Source organism: Heterodontus francisci, chromosome 4 (genome assembly GCF_036365525.1).
Source record: "Heterodontus francisci isolate sHetFra1 chromosome 4, sHetFra1.hap1, whole genome shotgun sequence".
Lineage (NCBI taxonomy): Eukaryota > Metazoa > Chordata > Chondrichthyes > Heterodontiformes > Heterodontidae > Heterodontus > Heterodontus francisci.
In genome coordinates this window covers 41,585,719-41,605,797 of record NC_090374.1, presented here as the reverse complement: position 1 = coordinate 41,605,797, position 20,079 = coordinate 41,585,719, and the positions used below count along the sequence as shown (strand labels likewise).

The following is a 20,079-nucleotide window of genomic DNA, read 5'->3' as shown; positions in this document are numbered from 1 at the left end:
TCTCTCTCCATAGATGCTGCCTGGCCTGCTGAGTATTTCCAGCACTTTTTGTTTTTACTTCCCATCCAGAGGACAATTGAGGCCCTCTTACCACTGCCACTGTAAAACAAGGCAACCTCCCTGTGGCTTGGTCTGTGGCGGGGGGGGCCTCGTCCTTGGGAAATCTGTGGCGCACGAAGGGCCCCCTGCAGCAAAGGCCGTGCCTCCGCAAACAACTGCCCCCTGCTCTCAATGACCACCCTCCCCTACCCCTCTTGCTGGTGCCTGCTGCACTGGCCCCAGCAAGCCTGCCACAGTTACCTGAGGTCTGGATCTCCAGCGCTGGTCTTGGTCCTGGGCCTTCAGCAGTGGCCACCACTCCCAGCGCTGCCGGTACTGCGGAGCTGCCAGCCGTCTGATTGGCTGGCATCTCTTGGGGGCAGAATCCCCGATCTTAAAGGGAAAGCAAACCCGACAGTGGTCAGGTAAGTGGCAGCCTGCTGGGCGGGGATCCAAAATAGGGTCTGGGTGGGGTTGCCCCCTGCCATCTAGCCCATCGCCAGGACCGCCACTGTCAAGATAAAATTCAGCCCCTAGAAGAAGAGCAGTTATTGAGGGGACAAAAAGCAGTTGGGACTGTTTCTGATATGTTATGCACAGAGCTAAGCTTATGCCGGTAAAGGCCTGTTCAGTGTGAAATTGAAGCCCGACCCGACCACATCCAACCCGAACCCGATCCGGGCCCGAGTCCTTTGATGTTTTCCCGGGCCCCACCCGACCCCACTTGACCCCCACCCGACCCGACTACCGTAATAAAGTTAATTATATCAAACAGGTTATTGTGCTGTACCTTGTCCAGAAGTTGTGATCCTCCGTTCCGGCAGCTTGTTTCCCGCCTAGATGTCCCACCTGAATGTTCAAATTTTGAAGATTACATCCCTCCCTGAGCAAGGCACTGTGTCCACCTCCAGCCCGACCCAACCCGAGCCCGAATGCCGACCCAGAAGAGATACTCGACCTGACCCAAACCCGACACATGTCATCGGGTCTGGTTGGGTTCAGCTCGGGTAGCTATGCTTTATATCCCGGGACCCATACTTACTGACCCAAACAATCTTTTGTAACCTGGTTTACTGCATTGACTCAGTGATTGCCCTCCATGCAGCTGGCATTGTGTGTTTTCGTTTGCTTGTGACTTTCAATTCAAATAGAGCCACCATTTTTGATGCAAAAACCGAGACAGATAAACCAGGTAACTATAGACTAGATATGCTAACATCAGTTGTGGGCAAACACTTCAGAATCCACAATTTGAGATGAAATTTGTGCACATTTAGGAACATGTGAGATGATCATGAACAGCCAGCAGCGACTTATTAAAGACAAGTTGTATTTGACAAATCTTGAGTTTGTTCAAGAAATTAATGATTTGAATTCCCTTTGTGTATAATTAGTAAATTGGTATATCTGGATTTTCGATGGTGCTAGATAAGTTATCTCACAGGATACTTTGTGACAAGAGTCTAGCCGCTGGTATAAGAGAAAATGTAGCCACTTGAATAGAAAATTGTTTTTTGGATAATAACAAATGATTAGGGTAATTGAATGTTGCACTGATTACAGAAATCAGTCCAATTCCACTTTTGTTCTTGAAGTATATAGATGCTTTGGACTAGATGAAGCGTACAATGTCAAAATTAGGAAATGTGATAAAACATCAAGGAACACCATAAAAGTATATAGGACGACAAGAATAGGCGCTCGGGTGACAGATACAATTTAATGTGGAGAAGTGCGAGGATCAGACAAAGTCAACATGGATTTATGAAAAGGAACTCATGCTTGACAAATCTACTGGAATTTTTTGAGGATGTAACTAGAAGAATAGATAAGGGAGAACCAGTGGATGTGCTGTATTTGGACTTCCAGAAAGCTTTCGATAAGGTCCCACATAAGAGATTAACGTGCAAAATTAAAGCACATGTGATTGGGGGTAAGGTACTGACATGGATAGAGAACTGGCTGGCAGACAGGAAACAAGGAGTAGGAATAAACGGATCTTTTTCCAAGTGGCAGGCAGCGACTAGTGGGGTACCGCAGGGATCAGTGCTAGGACCCTAGCTATTCACAATATATATTCATGATATAGATGAGGGAATTAAATGTAATATATCCAAGTTTGCAGACGACACAAAGCTGGGCGGGAGTGTGAGCTGTGAGGAGGATGCAGAGAAGCTCCAGTGTGATTTGGACAGGTTGAGTGAGTGGGCAAATACATGGCAGATGCAGTATAATATGGATAAATATGAGGTTATCCACTTTGGTGGCAAAAATAGAAAGGCAGATTATCTGAACGGCGATAGATTGGGAAAGGGGGAGGTGCAATGAGACCTGGGTGTCATTGTGCACCAGTTGCTTAAACTAAGCATGCAGGTGCAGCAGGCAGTTAAGAAGGCAAATGGTATGTTGGCCTTCATAGCGAGAGGATTCGAATACAGGAGCAAGGATGTCTTGCTGCAATTATACAAGGCCTTGGTGAGACCACATCTGGAGTATTGTGTGCAGTTTTGGTTTCTTTATCTGAGAAAGGATGTTCTTGCTATGGAGGGAGTGCAGTGAAGGTTCACCAGACTGAATCCTGGGATGGTAGAACTGACGTACGAAGAGAGGTTGGGTCGATTAGCCTTGCATTCGCTAGAGTTCAGAAGAATGAGAGGGGATCTCATAGAAACCTACAAAATCCTAACAGGACTGGACAGACTATATGTAGGAAGGATGTTCCCGATGGCAGGGGAGTCCAGGACCAGGGGTCACAGTCTAAGGATAAGGGGTAAGCCATTTAGGACTGTGATGAGGAGGGATTTCTTCACCCAGAGAGTTTAGTTTAGTTTAGCTTAGAGATACAGCACTGAAACAAGCCCTTCGGCCCACCGAGTCTGTGCCGACCATCAACCACCCATTTATACTAATCCTACACTAATTCCATATTCGTACCACATCCCCACCTGTCCCTATATTTCCCTACCACCTACCTACACTACGGGCAATTTATAATGGCCAATTAACCTATCAACCAGCAAGTCTTTGGGCATGTGGGAGGAAACCAGAGCACCCGGAGGAAACCCACACAGACACAGGGAGAACTTGCAAACTCCACACAGACAGTACCCAGACCTGAACCCGGCTCGCTGGAGCTGTGTGGCTGCGGTGCTAACCACTGCACCACAGAGAGCAGTTGAGGTCAAATCATTAAATATATTCAAGAAAGAGTTAGATATAGTTCTTAAGGCTAAAGGGATCAAGGGATACAGGGAGACAGCAGGAACAGGGTACTGAGTTTGGATGATCAGCCATGATTGTATTGAATGGCAGTGCAGGCTCGAAGGGCTGAATGGCCTAGGCCTGCTCCTTTTTTTCTATGTTTCGATGATGTGGAGAAGTGTGAGGTAATGCAATTTGGAAGAAAATCTTGGAATGAGTTTGTGCATTTGGTGGAAAGACACTGAAGTTTTTGGAGGAGCAGTGACATCTAGGGGTGCAAGTTTTTTTATTAGAACAAAAACAAAATACTACAGATGCCAGAAATCTGAAATAAAAACAGAAAGTGTCATAGAGTCATAGAGTCGTACAGCATAGAAACACGCCCTTCGGCCCACCGCGTCCATGTCGACCATAATGCCTATCTATACTAATCCCACCTGCCTGCATTAATTCCATATCCCTCTATGCCCTGCTCATTCAAGTACCTGTCCAGCTGCCTCTTAAATGTTGCTACTTTTCCTGCCTCCACCACCTCCTCTGGCAGCACATTCCAGATACCCACTATTCTTTGCGGGAAAAATTTACCCCTCTGATCCCCTTTAAACCTCCTCCCTCTCACCTTAAATCTATGCCCTCTAGTTTTAGTCATCCCTACCATGGGAAACAGACTCTGGCTATCTACCCTTTCTATGCCTCTCAATTTTATATACCTCCATCATGTCCCTTTCTCAGCCTCCTTCACTCCAGAGAAAACAGACCCAGCCTATCCAATCTCTCTTTATAACCCAAGCCCTCCAAACCAGGCAACATCCTTGTGAATCTTTTCTGCACCCTCTCTAGCTTAATCACATCTTTCCTGTAGTGCGGTGACCAGAACTGCATACAGTACTCCAAATGCGGCCTAACCAACGTTATGTACAACTGTAACATGAGGTCCCAACTCTTGTACTCATTGCCTCGGCTGATGAAGGCAAGCATGCCATACGCCTTCTTCACCACCCTGTCTACCTGTGTTGCTACTTTCAGGGAACTATGTACTTGCACCCCAAGGTCTCTCTGCTCAACAACACTCCCCAGAGCCCTGTATATGCCCTGGTTTAACTTCCCAAAATGCATCACTTCACACTTGTCTGTGTTAAATTCCATTTGCCAATCCCTTGCCCACTTTCCCAGTTGATCTATATCCTGTTGTAACCTTAGACAACCTTCTTCACTGTCCACTATACCACCAATTTTGGTGTCATCTGCAAACTTATTAATCATGCCCCCTACATTCACATCCAAGTCATTAATATATATGACCAATAACAGAGGGCCCAGCACCAATCCCTGCGGCACACCACTGGTCACCGGCCTCCAATCTGAAAAACAACCCTCCACTACCGCCTCCTATCACCAAGCCAATTTTGTATACAATTTGCTAGCTCACCCTGGATCCCATGTGTTCGAACCTTCCGGACCAGCCTACCATGCTGGACCTTGTCAAAGGCCTTGCTAAAGTCCATGTAGACAACGTCCATCGCCCTGCCTTCCTCAATCCTCTAGGTCACCTCCTCAAAAAATCAATCAAATTCATGAGACATGATTTCCCACGCACAAAACCATGCTGACTATCCCTAATCAGATCTTGCCTTTCCAAATGCATATAAATCCTATCTGTCAGAATCCCTTCCAATAACTTTCCCACCACTGGTGTAAGGCTCACCGGCCTGTAGTTCCCTGGCTTATCCCTGCTGCCCTTCTTAAATAAAGGCACAACATTAGCAATCCTCCAGTCTTCCGGTACCTCACCTGTGGCTAACGATGATACAAAAATCTCTACCAGGGCCCCAACAATCTCCTTCCTTGCTTCCCATAGCATCCTAGGATACACCTGGTCAGGCCCTGGGGATTTATCCACCTTAATGCGCTTCAAAACCTCAAACACCTCCTCCTTTGTAATGTTGATATGCTCCAGGATATTGCTGTACCCTCCCTTGAACTCACTAGCTTCCATGACCTTCTCCACGGTAAATACAGACGAGGCCTCGCCCATTTCCCGTGGCTCCACCCATATATTACCACATTGATCCTTAAGGGACCTACTCTCTCCCTAGCTACCCTTTTACTCTTAATATAGAATCTTTTAGGATTCTCCTTTATCTTATCTGCCAGGGAAATCTCGGCTCCTTTTCGCCCTCCTAATTTCCTTCTTAAGTGAACTCCTACATCCCCTATACTCCTCGAGGGATTCGCTTGATCCCAGCTGCCTATACCTGACATATGCCTCCTTCTTTGTCCTGTCCAGACCCTCAATATCCCTTGTCAACCAAGGTTTCCTAAACTTGCCAGCCTTGCCCTTCAATCTAACAGGAACATGCCGGCCCTGAACTCTTCCTATCTCACTTTTAGACGCCTCCCACTTGCCAGACGTCCCTTTACCTGTAAACAGCCTTTCCCATTCAACTTTTGAGAGTTCCTGTCTGATGAAAGGTCACAGACTTGAAACGTTAACTCTGCTTCTCTCTCCATAGATGCTGCCTGACCTACTGAGTATTTCCAGCACTTTCTGTTTTTATTTCAAGTTTTTTTTATTATTCGTTCATGGGATGTGGGCAAGGCTTTATTGTCCATCCCTAATTGCCCTTTAAGATGGTGAATCGCCTTCTTAAACTGCTGCAGTCCATGTGATATAGGTACACCTAAAGTGCTTTTTTAAAAATTCATTCATGGGATGTGGGCGTCGCTGGCTGGGCCAGCATTTATTGCCCATTCCTAATTGCCCTTGAAAAGGTGGTGGTGAGCTGCCTTCTTGAATCGCTGCAGTCCATGTGAGGTACGTACACCCACTGTGCTGTTAGGAAGGGAGTTCCAGGATTTTGACCCAGCGACAGTGAAGGAACGGCGATATAGTTCCAAGTCAGGATGGTGTGTGACTTGGATGGGAACTTGCAGCTGGTGGTATTCTCATGCATTTGCTGTCCTTGTCCTTCTAGTTGGCAGAGATCGCAGGTTTGGAAGGAGCCTTGGTGCTAAGGAGCCTTGGTGCGTTGCTGCAGTGTATCTTGTAGATGGTACACACTGCTACCACTGTGCGTCGGTGGTGGAGGGAGTGAATGTTTGTGGATGGGGTACCATTCAAACGGTCTGCTTTGTGCTGGATGGTTTCGAGCTTATTGAGTGTTGTTGGAGCAGCACCCATCCAGGCAAGTGGAAAGTATTCCATCACACTCCTGACTTGTGCCTTGTAGATGGTGGACAGGCTTTGGGGAGTCAGGAGATGAGTTACTCGCCACAGGATTCCTAGCTTCTGACCTGCTCTTGTAGCCACGATATTTATATGGCTACTCCAGTTCAGTTTCTGGTGAATGGTAGCCCCTAGGATGTTGATAGTGGGGGATTCGATAGCAATGGTAATGCCATTGAATGTCAAGGAGAGATGGTTAGATTCTCTCTTGTTGGAGATGGTCATTGCCTGGCACTTGTGTGGCGCAAATATTACTTGCCACCTATCAGCCCAAGCCTGGATATTGTCCAGGTCTTTCTGCATTTCTACACAGACTGCTTCAGTATCTGAGGTGTCGCGAATGAAGATTGTGCAATCATCAGCGAACATCCCCACTTCTGACCTTATGATTGAAGGAAGGTCATTGATGAAGCAGCTGAAGATGGTTGGACCTAGGACACTACCCCGAGGAACTCATGCAGTGATGTTCCGGAGCTCAGATGATTGACCTCCAACAACCACAACCATCGTCCTTTGCATTAGGTATGACTCCAACCAGCGGAGAGTTTTCGCCCTGATTCCCATTGACTTCAGTTTTGCTAGGGCTCCTTGATGCCATACTTGGTCAAATGCTGCCTTGATGTCAAAGGCAGTCACTCTCACCTCACCTCTTGAGTTCAGCTCTTTTGTCCATGTTTAAACCAAGGCTGTAATGAGGTCAGGAGCTGAGTGGCCCTGGCGGAAGCCAAACTTAGCGTCACTGAGCAGGTTATTGCTAAGCAAGTGCTGCTTGATGGCACTGTTGATGACACCTTCCATCACATTACTGATGATTGAGAGTAGACTGATGGGGCGGTAATTGGCCGGGTTGGACTTGTCCTGCTTTCAGTGTACAGGATTTTCCACATTGCCGGGTAGATGCCATTGTTGTAGTTGTACTGGAACAGTTTGGTTAGGGGTGCAACAAATTCTGGAGCACAGGTCTTCAGTACTATTGCTGGAATATTGTCAGGGCCCATAGCCTTTGCAGTATCTTTTGCACTGATGTACTGTGCTCCCCCATCGTTGAGGATGGGGATATTTGTGAAGCCACCTCCTCCCAGCTGGTTGTTTAATTGTCCACCACCATTCACGGTTGGTTGTGGCAGGACTGCAGAGCTTAGGTCTGATCTGTTGTTATGGGATTGCTTAGCTCTATCTATCGCACACTGCTTACACAGTTTGGCACGCACATAGTCTGGTGTTGTAGCTTCACCAGGTTGACACCTCATTTTGAGATAAGCCTAGTGCTGCTCCTGGCATGCCCTTCTGCACTCTTCATTGAACCAGGGTTGGTCTCCTGGCTCGATGGTAATGGTAGAGTGGGTGACATGCCAGGACATGAGGTCACAGATTGTGGTTGAGTACAATTCTGCCGCTGTTGATGGCCCACAGTGCCTCATGGTTGCTGAGTTTTGCATTGGTAGATCTTATCGAAATCTATCCCATTCAGCATGGTGATAATGCCACACATGATGGACGGTACCCTCAATGTGAAGGCGGGAACTCGTCTCCACAACGACTGTGCGGTGGTCATTCCTACCAATACTGTCATGGACAGATGCATCTGCGGCAGGCAGATTGGTGAGGACGAGGTCAAGTATGTTTTTCCCTCTTGTTGGTTCTCTCACCACCTGCCACAGACCCAGTCTAGCAGCTGTGTCCTTTAGGACTCAGCCAGCTCGGTCAGTAGTGGTGCTACCGAGCCACTCTTGGTAATGGACATTGAAGTCCCCAACCCAGAGTACATTCTGTGCCCTTGCACCCTCAGTGCTTCCTCCAAGTGGTGTTCAACATGGAGGAGTACTGACTCATCAGCTGAGGGAGAGCGATAGTTGGTAGTCAGTTTCCTTGCCCATGTTTGACCTGATGCCATGAGTCTTTATGGGGTCTGGAGTCAATGTTGAGGACTTCCAAGGCAACTCCCTCCCGACCGTATACCACTGTGCAACCACCTCTGCTGGGTCTGTCCTGCTGGTGGGACAGGACATACCCGGGGATAGTGATGGCTGTGTCTAGGACATTGTAAGGTATGATTCCGTGATTATGACTATGTCAGGCTGTTGCTTGACTAGTCTGTGGGACAGCTCTCCCAACTTTGGCACAAGCCCCCAGATGTTAGTAAGGAGGAATTTGCAGGGTCAACAGAGCTGGGCTTGCCGTTGTCGTTTCCAGTGCCTAGGTTGATGCCGGGTAGTCCGTCCGGTTTCATTCCTTTTTATTGACTTCGTAGCGGTTAGATGCAACTGAGTGGCTTGCTAGGCCATTTCAGAGGGCATGTAAGAGTTAACCACATTTCTGGTTCTGGAGTCATATGTAGGCCAGACCAGGTAAGGACAGCAGATTTCCTTCTCTAAAGGATATGAGTGAACCAGATGGGTTTTTACAACAATCGACAATGGTTTCGTGGCCATTAGACTCGCTCTTAATTCCAGATTTATTAATTGAATTCAAATTCCATCTTCTGCTGTGGGATTCAAACCCATGTCCCCAGAGCAATACCCTGGGTCTCTAGGTTACTGGTCCAGTGACAATCCCATTACGCCACTGCCTATCCTGTTAGGTACAGAGTTCCAGGATTTTGACCAACAATGAAGGTATGGTAATATATTTCCAAGTCAGGATAGCGTGTGACTTTTTTTGTTCTTTCATGGCATGTAGGTGCCGCTGGTAATAGCAGCGTTTGCTGCCCATTCCTAATTGCCCTTGACAACTGAGTGCCTTGCTAGGCCATTTCATAGGTCAATTGAGAGTCAACCACATTGGTGTAGGTCTGGAGTCACATGTAGGTAAGACCTAGTAAGGATGGCAGATTTCCTTACCTAAAAGGTATTAGTGAATCAGATGACAATCTGGTGGTTTCATGATCACATGGCTGAGACTAGCTGGGTTTAATAATTCCAAATCTATTCATGAATTGTATTGAAATTCCACAACTGCTGTGGTTGGATTTTAACACATGTCTCCAGATCATTAGTATAGGCTTCTGGATTACTAGTCCAGTAACATAATCATTAATGTTCCCACTTTTTTGTTTCAATCCATGAAAGTGTGAGTGCAGTGAGATACTAGAGATAGAATGGGCAATTAGTGACGTTGTAGAGCGTCATTAGCAACGAGAGGGGCTGACCTTGTGTGACTTCTAGTGGATAGAATAATTCAGGTTTGGAAGAAAGGAACAGGTTTCAGTAAATATACCTTTTTTCAGTATCTACTCAGATTAACATGAATAGTGCTTTCTCACGACTCAGTGGTGGAACTTTAATAGTATATTTTCTCTTGCCTAATGTGAAAAGCTAGTGGCCTTGAATTCTGGCTAGAAGTGCACTGCCTACCATATTGATAGGAAATCATTCTGGTGGCGGGCACGCACATCGGTAACATTCTAAGCTCCAATTAATCAAGTAAATTAAGGTCCTGGACTTCCATTTTTGATCACCCCAGAGTTTCACTCACAACGTGCTGACATTGTGATCTTCTACTTTGTAATATGTGCCAACCTTCCAACCATTAACAATTTTAATAATTCCAGCATAACTGTTTTTAACTTTCAGAAAGTAATAAACCTGCAGATTATGTTTGAAGTGACAAGGCCTGATTTAGCTGAAGAAGTAATTATCCAGCACAATAACAGGTCACGTAGCCATTTCAAGCTGACTCTTCCTGTCGATGTGGTAGTACTTGCTCATCCAGAGGACCCATGGGGAAAGTATGTATTGTGCTAAATATTAAATGATTTTTGAATTTATTTAGTATGTTAGCAATGCAATAATGTGGTCCATGGTCAATAATATTTTGTTGTAAAACAATTCTTAACAGGTTGCCTCCATATCTTTAGCTAAATGTTTTCATCAAACATTCAAGTCTGCAGTCCACATTTGTTTGGTTTTATTCTGCTGGATACTTTGTCAATTGACTGTATTCTCTGGAGGCACAAGATCTGCATTTATGTAAACTCTTTGGCATTGATCTATGTACTTGTTATGACCAGGTGAGTAATGTGTCTAGGGGTCTCTCGCAGTCTTCACCTGGTCTTATTGGAACAGGGTTTAATTTTAAACACACTGTTTTGAGCTCCCCCTTTGTGAATCTTGTTCAGTTTCCAATTATCAGGCAAATAACTGAGCACAAACAGACTTTCTTTGGTTTAAAGCAGAAAGAGGAAATTAAAACCTTAAAAACTTATATTCTAATATGGTTCATGCCTATGGATATACAACACGCTCACACTGGCATGCACACATGATATAAATATGCAGATAGGAATAGAAAAGAGCAGAAGAAAAGATAAGTAGAACAGTTTGAGGCAGTATCTGGTTACTGTTTCTTGAGCTTGCTGTCGTCCTTGATTGAAGCTATGGTCTTATGATTCGTTGGGGCCCAGTAATCTTAAAACTTTATTCACATGGCAAACCCTTCTCTGTTTGAGTTTCACGTGTTTTCATGAGATTCAGTTCTGTGGGAAGAGATGAAGGCAGGCAGAAGAGGAGATGTTCAGTCCCAGGAGAAGTTCATTACTCCATGAGCACATGGCTTTGTCTCAGTTCAAATCCTTTTGTCTGGAAGTTCAAATTCAAAGAGCTCCCAGGGTGCTCAGCAGGTTAGTCATGTGACTAGCTCCTTATATGGAACAGTCTCTTCAACATCCTGGTTTGGAGGTTCACATTTCTGTGTCACAGCCAGTCATGTCCCAAAACTGTTCCGATCACTTGTGTATTGGAGGAACTGGGATTGGATCACTTTGTTTCCACATTGTCTGGTACGATGCAAATGTCCTTCCAGTCAGTCAGATTGCAATTTTTAAAGTTTTAATGTTCATGTGGCGAAATAATGTGTGCCTCAGTCTTGGCAGGTGGGGTTTTCCTGACAGTACTATTATGGAGAATTTCTCATCTGCTTTTGTTACTGTTGACAAACTCTTTAAAGCAGTGTTTTCCAACTTTTCTATGTTGAGGGCAAGCAGTGAACCCTAGCAAATATTGACATGAGTCTAGGAGACTCCCTCCCTTAACTTTGGAAAGCACAGTCCTTTATCCAAAGAAACAGGGCTGTTATTGCAGAAACTTTAATTTTATGAGTACATGGCATATTATTAGTAATAAAATGCCAATAAGTCAGAAGAACACTGAATACTTATGGCAATTTGGTATACCCAGCCCCAGCTGAACTGAAGCTCAGTGACCATATGGGTCTCCCAGGATTCCCATGCACATTTACCAGGATTTACAGAAATCAGTTTCTCTCTTAAAGAGCAAAAATACAGCGATTTTGTTATATCCCAGTTGTGTATTCAAACTCTTCCACTAAGGCTACATTTTACCAATACCATGAGCATTTGCATTACTGAATATTAAATATGCATGAAGAACAAAGGACAAAGTAGAAATGTCACCTGGTCTGGATGGGATGTATCCTAGATTGCTGAGGGATATAAGTATGGAAATTGTGAAGGTGCTGGGCACAATCTTTCAGTCCTCCTTTTATATATGGGAATGGTACCAGAGGGCTGAAGCATTGCAAATGCTGCAGTTCTGTTCAAAAAGGGAAGAGGGATAGCCACAGGCCACTAATCTTAAAGGCAGTGGTGGGGAACTTAGAGACCATAATCCAGGACAAAATTAACTAGCACTCAGAAAAATATAGGCCAGCATGGATTTGTTAAAGGAAAATTGTGATTTACTAACTTGATTGAATTATTTGATGAGAGGGTTGATCAGCTTAGCTGATGATTGCACACCATGCTTACCACCAGCTTCTCAACAGCAGTTAAGGATGGGCAATAAATGCTGGCATAGCCAGCGACACCCACATCCCATGAATGAATTAAAAAAAGTCAACAAGACCTGGACAATGTTGAAACTTGGGTTTATTCATGGCACAAAAGTACCATGCGATAACCATCTGACAAGAGAATCTAATCACCTCTTGACATTCAATGGCATTGCCATCACTGAATCCCCCACCATCAACATTCTGGGGACCACTGGACCAGAAACTTGACTGGATTAGCCACATAAATACTGTGGCTACAAGAGCAGTCAGAGTTTGGATATTCTGCAGCAACTAACTCAGTTCCTGACTCTCCAAATCCTTTCTACTGTCTACAAGGCACAAGTCAGGAATGTGATGGAATACTCTACTTGCCTGGATGGGTGCCACTCCAACACTCAAGAGGCTTGACACCATCCAGGATAAAGCAGCCTGCTTGATTGGCATCCCATCTACCACCTTCAACATTCACTCCCTCCACCACCTGTGCACTATGGCAGCAGTGTGTACCATCTACAAGATGCACTGCTGCAACTCACCAATGCTCTATTGACAGCACTTTCCAAACCCATGACCTCTACCATCTAGAAGGACAAGGGCAACAGATGCATGAGAGCAGCAGATGCAAGTTCCCCTCCAAGCCACACACCATCATGATTTGGAACCATATTGCTGTTCCTTCACTGTCTGAGTCAAAACCCTAGAATGCCCTTCCTAACAGCACTGTTAGTGTACCTACACCAAGGACTGGGAGGTTCAAGAAGGTAGCTCAGCACCACCTTCTCAAGGGAAATTAGGGATGGGCAATAAATTCTGGCATAGCCAGTGACATCCACATTTCCCGAACGAGTACATTTTTTTTTTTTTAATATTAAGGATGGTGTGTGGACTCTCGAAGCTGGAGGGCCACAGGCCCTCTAGCTTGAAAGCAGCAGCAGATGTCATGGCAGATAAGTGAGGGAGAAGGCACTTCAAAAGAGAGGTGCCCTCTCTCCAACTTTTCAATCTTGGAATTAAAAATGCTCTTTTCAGCCAGTCCACCACTTTGGGGGGTTGTGGGGAGCCTCTCTAAAAAGGTGGCCTTCAGCTACTGCTGCAGCCAGGCAGGGCCTGTAAGTCTGCCTTCTATTTTATTCTTTCACGGGATGTGGGCATCGCTAGCTAGGCCAGCATTTATTGCCCATCCCTAATTGCCCTTCAGAAGGTGATGAGCCTCCTCCTTGAACCGCTGCAGTCCATGTGGTGTAAGTACACCCACACTGCTGTTAGATCTGGAGCACTGGACCCCCAGTCTGCGTTCTGTAGGCCACTCCAGGCAGCTAAACTGGTCCCCACCTTCTATGAGCATCTGTTGGCTGACTGGAAGATCCCACGGCCTCCATATACCTTTAATTGGGACAATTGGCTACCCCCCTTCCCCGCTGGCAGGAGGGTAGCCCTACCACCCTCCCAATCCTGCTTCTGGGAATATGGCCCAGGGACGGTATGGAGCAGGGGAATTGGTATGCAGATCTGTGGCACAAAATTCCCCATCTGTCAATCGCCATTATCGGTCGCAGCAGGGGCTGAAAATCAAGCTAATAGACTCAGAATAGTTACAGCCACAGGAGAAGGCTATTTAGTCCCTCGTGTCCATGCTAACTCTTTGCATGAGCAATTTGGTTAGTCCCACATCCCCACCTTTTCCCTGTAGCCCTACAATTTTTTTCTCTTCAGCTCCTTGTCCAATTTTGTTTTTAAAGTCCAGATTTTACTTGCTTCCACTACACTCAGGCAGTGCTTTTCAGATCCTAACCACTTGCTGCATTTTTCCTCATGTCTCATGGTTCTTTTGTCAATCACCCTATATCGGTATCTTCTGGTTCTCAATCCTTTCACCAATGGGAACAGTTTCTTTCCATCTACTCCGTCTAGATCCCTCATGATTTTGAGCACTTCTATTAAATCTCCTCTCAACTTTCTCCTTTCGAAGGAGAACAGCCCCAGCTTCTCCAATCTATCCACATAACTGAAGTCCCTCATCCCTGGGACCATTTTCGTAAATCTTTTCTGCACCCTCATGTCTTTAATTTTGGGCACCACATAGGAAAGGATGTAGACACTATACTCCAGTTATGGCCAGAGTCTTTTTTTAAATAAAGGTTTTATCATAACTTACTTGCTTTTGTACTCTATGCCTCTATTTATATAGCCCAGAATCCTGTATGTCTTTTTAACCACTTTCTCAATCTGCCCTGACACCTTCAGTGATTTATGCACATAAATCTCAGGTCCCTCTGTTGCTGCACCCCCTTTAGAATTATGCCCTTTGTTTTATATTGTCTCTGCTCCTTCTTTCTACCAAAATGTACGACTCAACACTTCTCTGCATTAAACTTCAGCTGTCCCATGTCTGGCCTTTCCACCAGTCTGTCTATGTCCGCTTGAGATCTATCACTATCCTCCTCACAGTTCACAATAGTTCCAAGCTTTGTCAACTGCAAATTTTGAATCTGTGCCCTACACACCCAAGTCTAGATTATTTATACATATCAAGAAAAGCAGTGGTGCTAGTACTGACCCTTAAGGAGCCCCACTGTGTACCTTCTTAATCTGAAAAACAACCACTCACCATGACTCAGTTTCCTGTCACTTAGCCAATTTCATATCCATGCTGCCACTGTCTTTTATTCCATGGGCTTCAAATTTGCTAGCAAGTTTATTATGTGGCACTTTATCAAACACATTTTGGAAGTTCATATGCACCACATCAACTGCATTCCTCTTATCACCCATCTGTTACCTTATCAAAAAACTCGATCAAGTTAGTTAAACTAAATTTGCATTTACCAGATCTGTGCTGACTTTCCCTAATTAATCTGGACTTGTCCAATTGACTTAATTTTGGCCTGGATTTTTGTCTCAAAGATTTCTTACCACTGAGGTTAAACTGATTGGCCAGTTGTTGCTGAATTTATCCTTACAACCTTTTTGAGCAAAGGTGTAACATTTGTAATTCTCCAGTCCTCTGGCACCACCCCTGTATCTAAAGGAGGCTGGGAAAATTATGGCCAGTGCTTCTGCAATTTGCTCCCTTACTTCCCTCAGCATCCTAGGATGCATCCAATCTGGTCCTGGTGACTTACTAACTTTAAGTACAGCTATCTTTTCTAATACCTGCTCTTTATCAATTTCTAGTACATCCGATGTCTCAACTACTTTCTCTTTCAGTATGACTTTGGTAGCATCTTCCTTGGTAAAGACAGATGCAAAGTACTCATTTAGTACTTCACCCATGTCCTCTGCCTCCATGTGTAGATCTCTTTTGGATCCCTAATGAGTCCAACCCCTCCTTTTACTCTTCATCTTCTTAAAGACTTTTAAATTCCCTTTTATGCCAGCTGCCAGATGCTTCTCATACACCTTCTTTGCCTCCCTGATTTCCTTTTTACTTCCCTTCTGAAGTTTTTATATGCAACCTGGTTGTCACTTGTATTATATTACGAAAATGCTTCTTTAATATTTCTATTTTTGAGGACTTGTGTTAAAACTGAAAAGATTTCATGAATGTGTTTTTTTTTTTTTTACAAAGTTCACTGAAAGGATACTGGAGATGTTTGAAAACCACCTGTGATTTGGGCTCAGTAAACAGAGCCCTGGTGACTTGGGGAAAAACGGTTACAGAGAAACCACATGTTAAGGTTTATGGCGGCCAGGAGGTCGACGCTCTGTTTGGGGTTTGGACATGGTTTTCAGTTTAGTTGGGGTGTGAACTGTTTTAAGACAGTTGGTGTTCTTCCTGCTAAGGAGAAAGAAACCACCCAGCTCACCTTCTCCCTACCTTTGAAGAAATCTTGCAAAAAATCCAGTGTGGGAGAACTAAAATCCCTGGTGCTGCATAGCTCCTGAGGAGCTGACAAAAATCCTACGATTCAAGTGTGTGCTGACAGAAAAACCCTGATGCCACATTTCTTCTGGAAGGCCTACTAGAATAATTCTCGACATCACCAGAACAGACTGCTTCTGAAACAATCCCAGTGACCCATCTCTGTATACCTGGACACCAGACCAAGGGGACAACTGACTTCCTTCCATAACTTCTCTTTTTTTTCGTCAAGAATTAGCAAATATTTGGTTGGAATTGTCTTTGTTTTTTTGTAACAGACCTCTGCAGAGAGAATTTCTGTATTTTTTTTTTTCCCAGAGAGTGTATAATAGGGTAATTTTAAAAAGGGAACATTCATACTTCAATCAGTGTTAATACTTTGCTTTGTTACTGGTTCAGTCTTGTAATAATTTTGTTGTTTATTAAAGAAACCTGGTTGGTGTATTTTGTTCTGGGATAAAGAGTAGAATATATGATTGGCTGTTCTGGTAATTGGGGAAATATTTAAATATATGTTGAGATCTGTGGAGAAGTAGAACTAGAAAAGACAGTACACTCCTCCTGCCTCCTAACAATTATGAACCTGACATTGTCATGCGCACCCTTTTTCTGCATCATCTTACTCTCTTTGTCATTCATTAAGCTCTGGCTTTGCTTGCCCTACCTTTCCGCCTCGTGGGAAAGTACCTTGACTGTACCCAAACCATCTCCTCTTTAACGACAGCCCATTGTTCTTTTGGAATTTTGCCTGCTAACCTACGATTCCAATTTACCTGGGACAGATCCGTTCTCACTTCACTGAAATTGGTCCTCCTCCAATCTATTATTTTTACTTTTTGTCTTTTATTTTGTCTTTTCCATGGCTAACCCAAGCCTTATGATACTATGATCACTGTTCACTAAAAGTTCCCCCACTGCCACTCAATTCCCCAGAACCCAATAAAGCAATGCCTCCTTCTTTATAGGGCTGGAAACAGACAGATCAAGAAAATACTCTTGAATGCACTTCAGAAACTCTCCCTCTTTCTTTTACACTACTATTCCAGTCTATATTAGGATAATCAAAGTTCCCCATCATCACGACTGTAGAGCTTTTGTCCCTCTGATTTTTCTGAAAATTTGTTCCCCTATATCTAATCCACTATTTGGTGGCCGATACAATACACCCAGTGGTGTATTCTTTAACTATAACCAAATAGGTTCTGTCCTTAACCCCTCCAGGACATTCTCACTCCAGTACTGTAATATTCTCCTTAATCATTACAACCACCCCTCCTCCTTTTCTTTCCTTCCCTATCTTTCATGAACACCTTGTATCCAGGAATATTTAGTACCCTGTCCTGCCCTTTTTGAATGTCCATTTTGCAGATGGATTCCAGACCAAGGCTCTTTAAAACAAAAAGAAAACACAAGTGCTGGAAACCCAAAATAAAAACTGGAAATATTATAAATACTAAGTTGCAGCATCAATGTTTTGAATCTTTGATCATAATTCCAGTTCCAATGAAGGTTCTGCACCTGATATTTAGCAGTGGGCCTGAACTGTGAAATTTGAATAGGATAAATTTGATAGATAAATGAGGGAAAACATACCATGACTTCCAAGTTTACTAAGTGTAAAGGTGTTTAACTTAAATTATTCTGCAATTAGAGAAAGAGAGCAGCTGAATTATACCTGTTCACAATTTTGTGTCTGAAAGTAAGTTTCTTGTCCAAATTGTACCATTTATTGTTTAGAATATGCCTTTCATATTAATGAGAAATAAATAATGTTTTTGACAGACTGCAGGATCAGTTTGTGGAAGCAGTTTCTACACAGTTATCCGAGATGGACAAATGCATTCAGAGATATACAGATGGAAAGTCCATTCCAATACCACAGCCATTCCACTTTGAATTGCCAGAGAAAACTACTCTTACTACAGTAATATACCCTGCTGGAATCATTGATGAAAATCTACAACCTCAACGAAAAGTATGGTTGGAGTCCAGGTCACTTTTTCCATTTATACAGTCTGTTCGTGAATTACTAAATGTTTAAATTAGCAATTTATTTTGTCAATTTGGATTGATGCTCAATTTTTTTTTTAAAAAAGCAGCACAATCTGTCTTTTCCCCCTTTCCAATATGTTGGTTATTAACAAATGTGATTTGGCATTATGCAGTCTCCCTGCCGTGGTACCCACACTAAGTGTAATGTGATGTTAGCTGCACGACTGGGTCACAGAATCCTTACAGTGCAGAAGGGGTCTTCGGCCCATTGTTTCTGTGCTGGCTGTCTGAAAGTCATTCACTCAGTTCCATTTCCCCACCTTCTCCCCCCCCCCTAACCCTGCACATTCTTCCTTCTCATAACAGTCCAATTCCCTTTTGAATGCTTCAGTTGAACCTGCCTCCATCACACTCAGTGCATTCCAGACCTTAACCACTCTCCGTGTGAATAGGTTTTTCCTCATGTCACTTTTGCTTCTCTTACTAAATACTTTAAATCTGTGCCCTCTAATTCTCGATTCTTTCATGAGTGGAATCATTCTCATGAATCTTGTCTCCAATGCCCTCACATCTTTCCTAAAGTTTAGTGCCCAGAACTGGACGCAATACTCCAGCTGAGGCCGAACTAATATCTTATACAAGTTTAACATTTAAAAAAAAAAAATCTTACTTGCTCTTGTACTCTATGCCCCTATTAATAAAGCCCAGGATAATGTATGTTTTATTAACTGCTCTCAACCTGTCCTGCCACCTTCAATGACTTATACACATATACACCCAGGTCCCTCTGCTCCTGCACCCCCTTTAGAATTGTACCCTTTATTTTGTATTGTCTCTCCATGTTCTTCCTACCAAAATGAATGACTTCACATTTCTCTGCATTGAACTTCATCTGCCACCTGTCAGCCCATTGCACCAACTTGTCTATTTCCTCTTGGAGTTCTACACTATCCTCCTCTCAGTTCACAATGCTTCAAGTTTCATATCTGCAAACTTTGAAATTGTGCTCTATATACCAAGGTCTAGGTCATAAAGCAAGGATCCCAACACTGACCCCTGGGGAACTCCACTACAAACCTTGATCCAGCCCAAAAAGCATCCATTAACCACTACTCTATTTCCTGTCACTCAACCAGTTTCATATCAATGTTGCTACCATTCCTTTTGTTCCATGAGCTATAACCTTGCTCACAAGTCTATTGTGTGGCACTGTATCAAAAGCCTTTGGAAAGTCCATGTACACCACATCAACAGCATTTCTCTCATCAACCCTCTGTTGCCTCCTCCAAAAACTCCAGCTAGTTAATTAAACATGATTTTCCCTCAAGAAATTCATGCTGGCTTTCCTTAATTAACCCGCATTTGTTCATGTGACTATTAATTTTGTCCCAAATTATTTTCCAGACATTTCCCCACCACTGAAGTTAAACAGAGTGGCCTTTAGTTGCTGGGCTTATTTGTTACACCCTTTTCTGAACAAGGGTGTAACATTTGCAATTCTCCAGTCCTCTGACACCACCCCTGAGTCTAAGGAAGACTGAAAAATTATGGCCAGTGCCTCTGCTTTCCACCCTCATTTCCCTCAGTATCCTTGGATGCATCTCTTCCGGTCCTGATCTTTTATCCACTTTAAGTACAGACAGCCTATCTAATACGTCTTCTTTATCCATTTTAAACCCTTCCAGTGTCTGAATTACCTTCTCTTTCACCATTGCCTAGGTTACATCTTCTTCCTTGGTAAAGACTGATGCAAAGTATTCATTTAATACCTCATCTATGCCCTCTGCCTCCACATGTAAATCCCCTTTATGTTCCCTAATTAGCCCCACTCTTCCTTTTACCATTCATATGTCTACAGAAAACTTTGTGATTCCCTATGTCAGCTGCCAGTCTCTTTTCATGCTCTCTTTGCTTCTCTTATTTGCTTTTTCACTTCCCCTCTGGACTTTCTATTATTCAACCCCATTCT

At 43.9% G+C, this 20,079-nt stretch overlaps 1 protein-coding gene across 1 annotated transcript in view; it reads left to right on the top strand.

The window, feature by feature from the left end:
- Positions 1-20,079, top strand: part of LOC137368789 (ufm1-specific protease 2-like) — a 93,497-nt gene that overhangs the window by 24,682 nt on the left and 48,736 nt on the right. The window contains exons 6-7 of the mRNA XM_068028993.1: positions 10,039-10,193; positions 17,901-18,093. Coding sequence (XP_067885094.1) covers positions 10,039-10,193; positions 17,901-18,093 — 348 coding nt within the window. The remainder of the gene's footprint in view (positions 1-10,038; positions 10,194-17,900; positions 18,094-20,079) is intronic.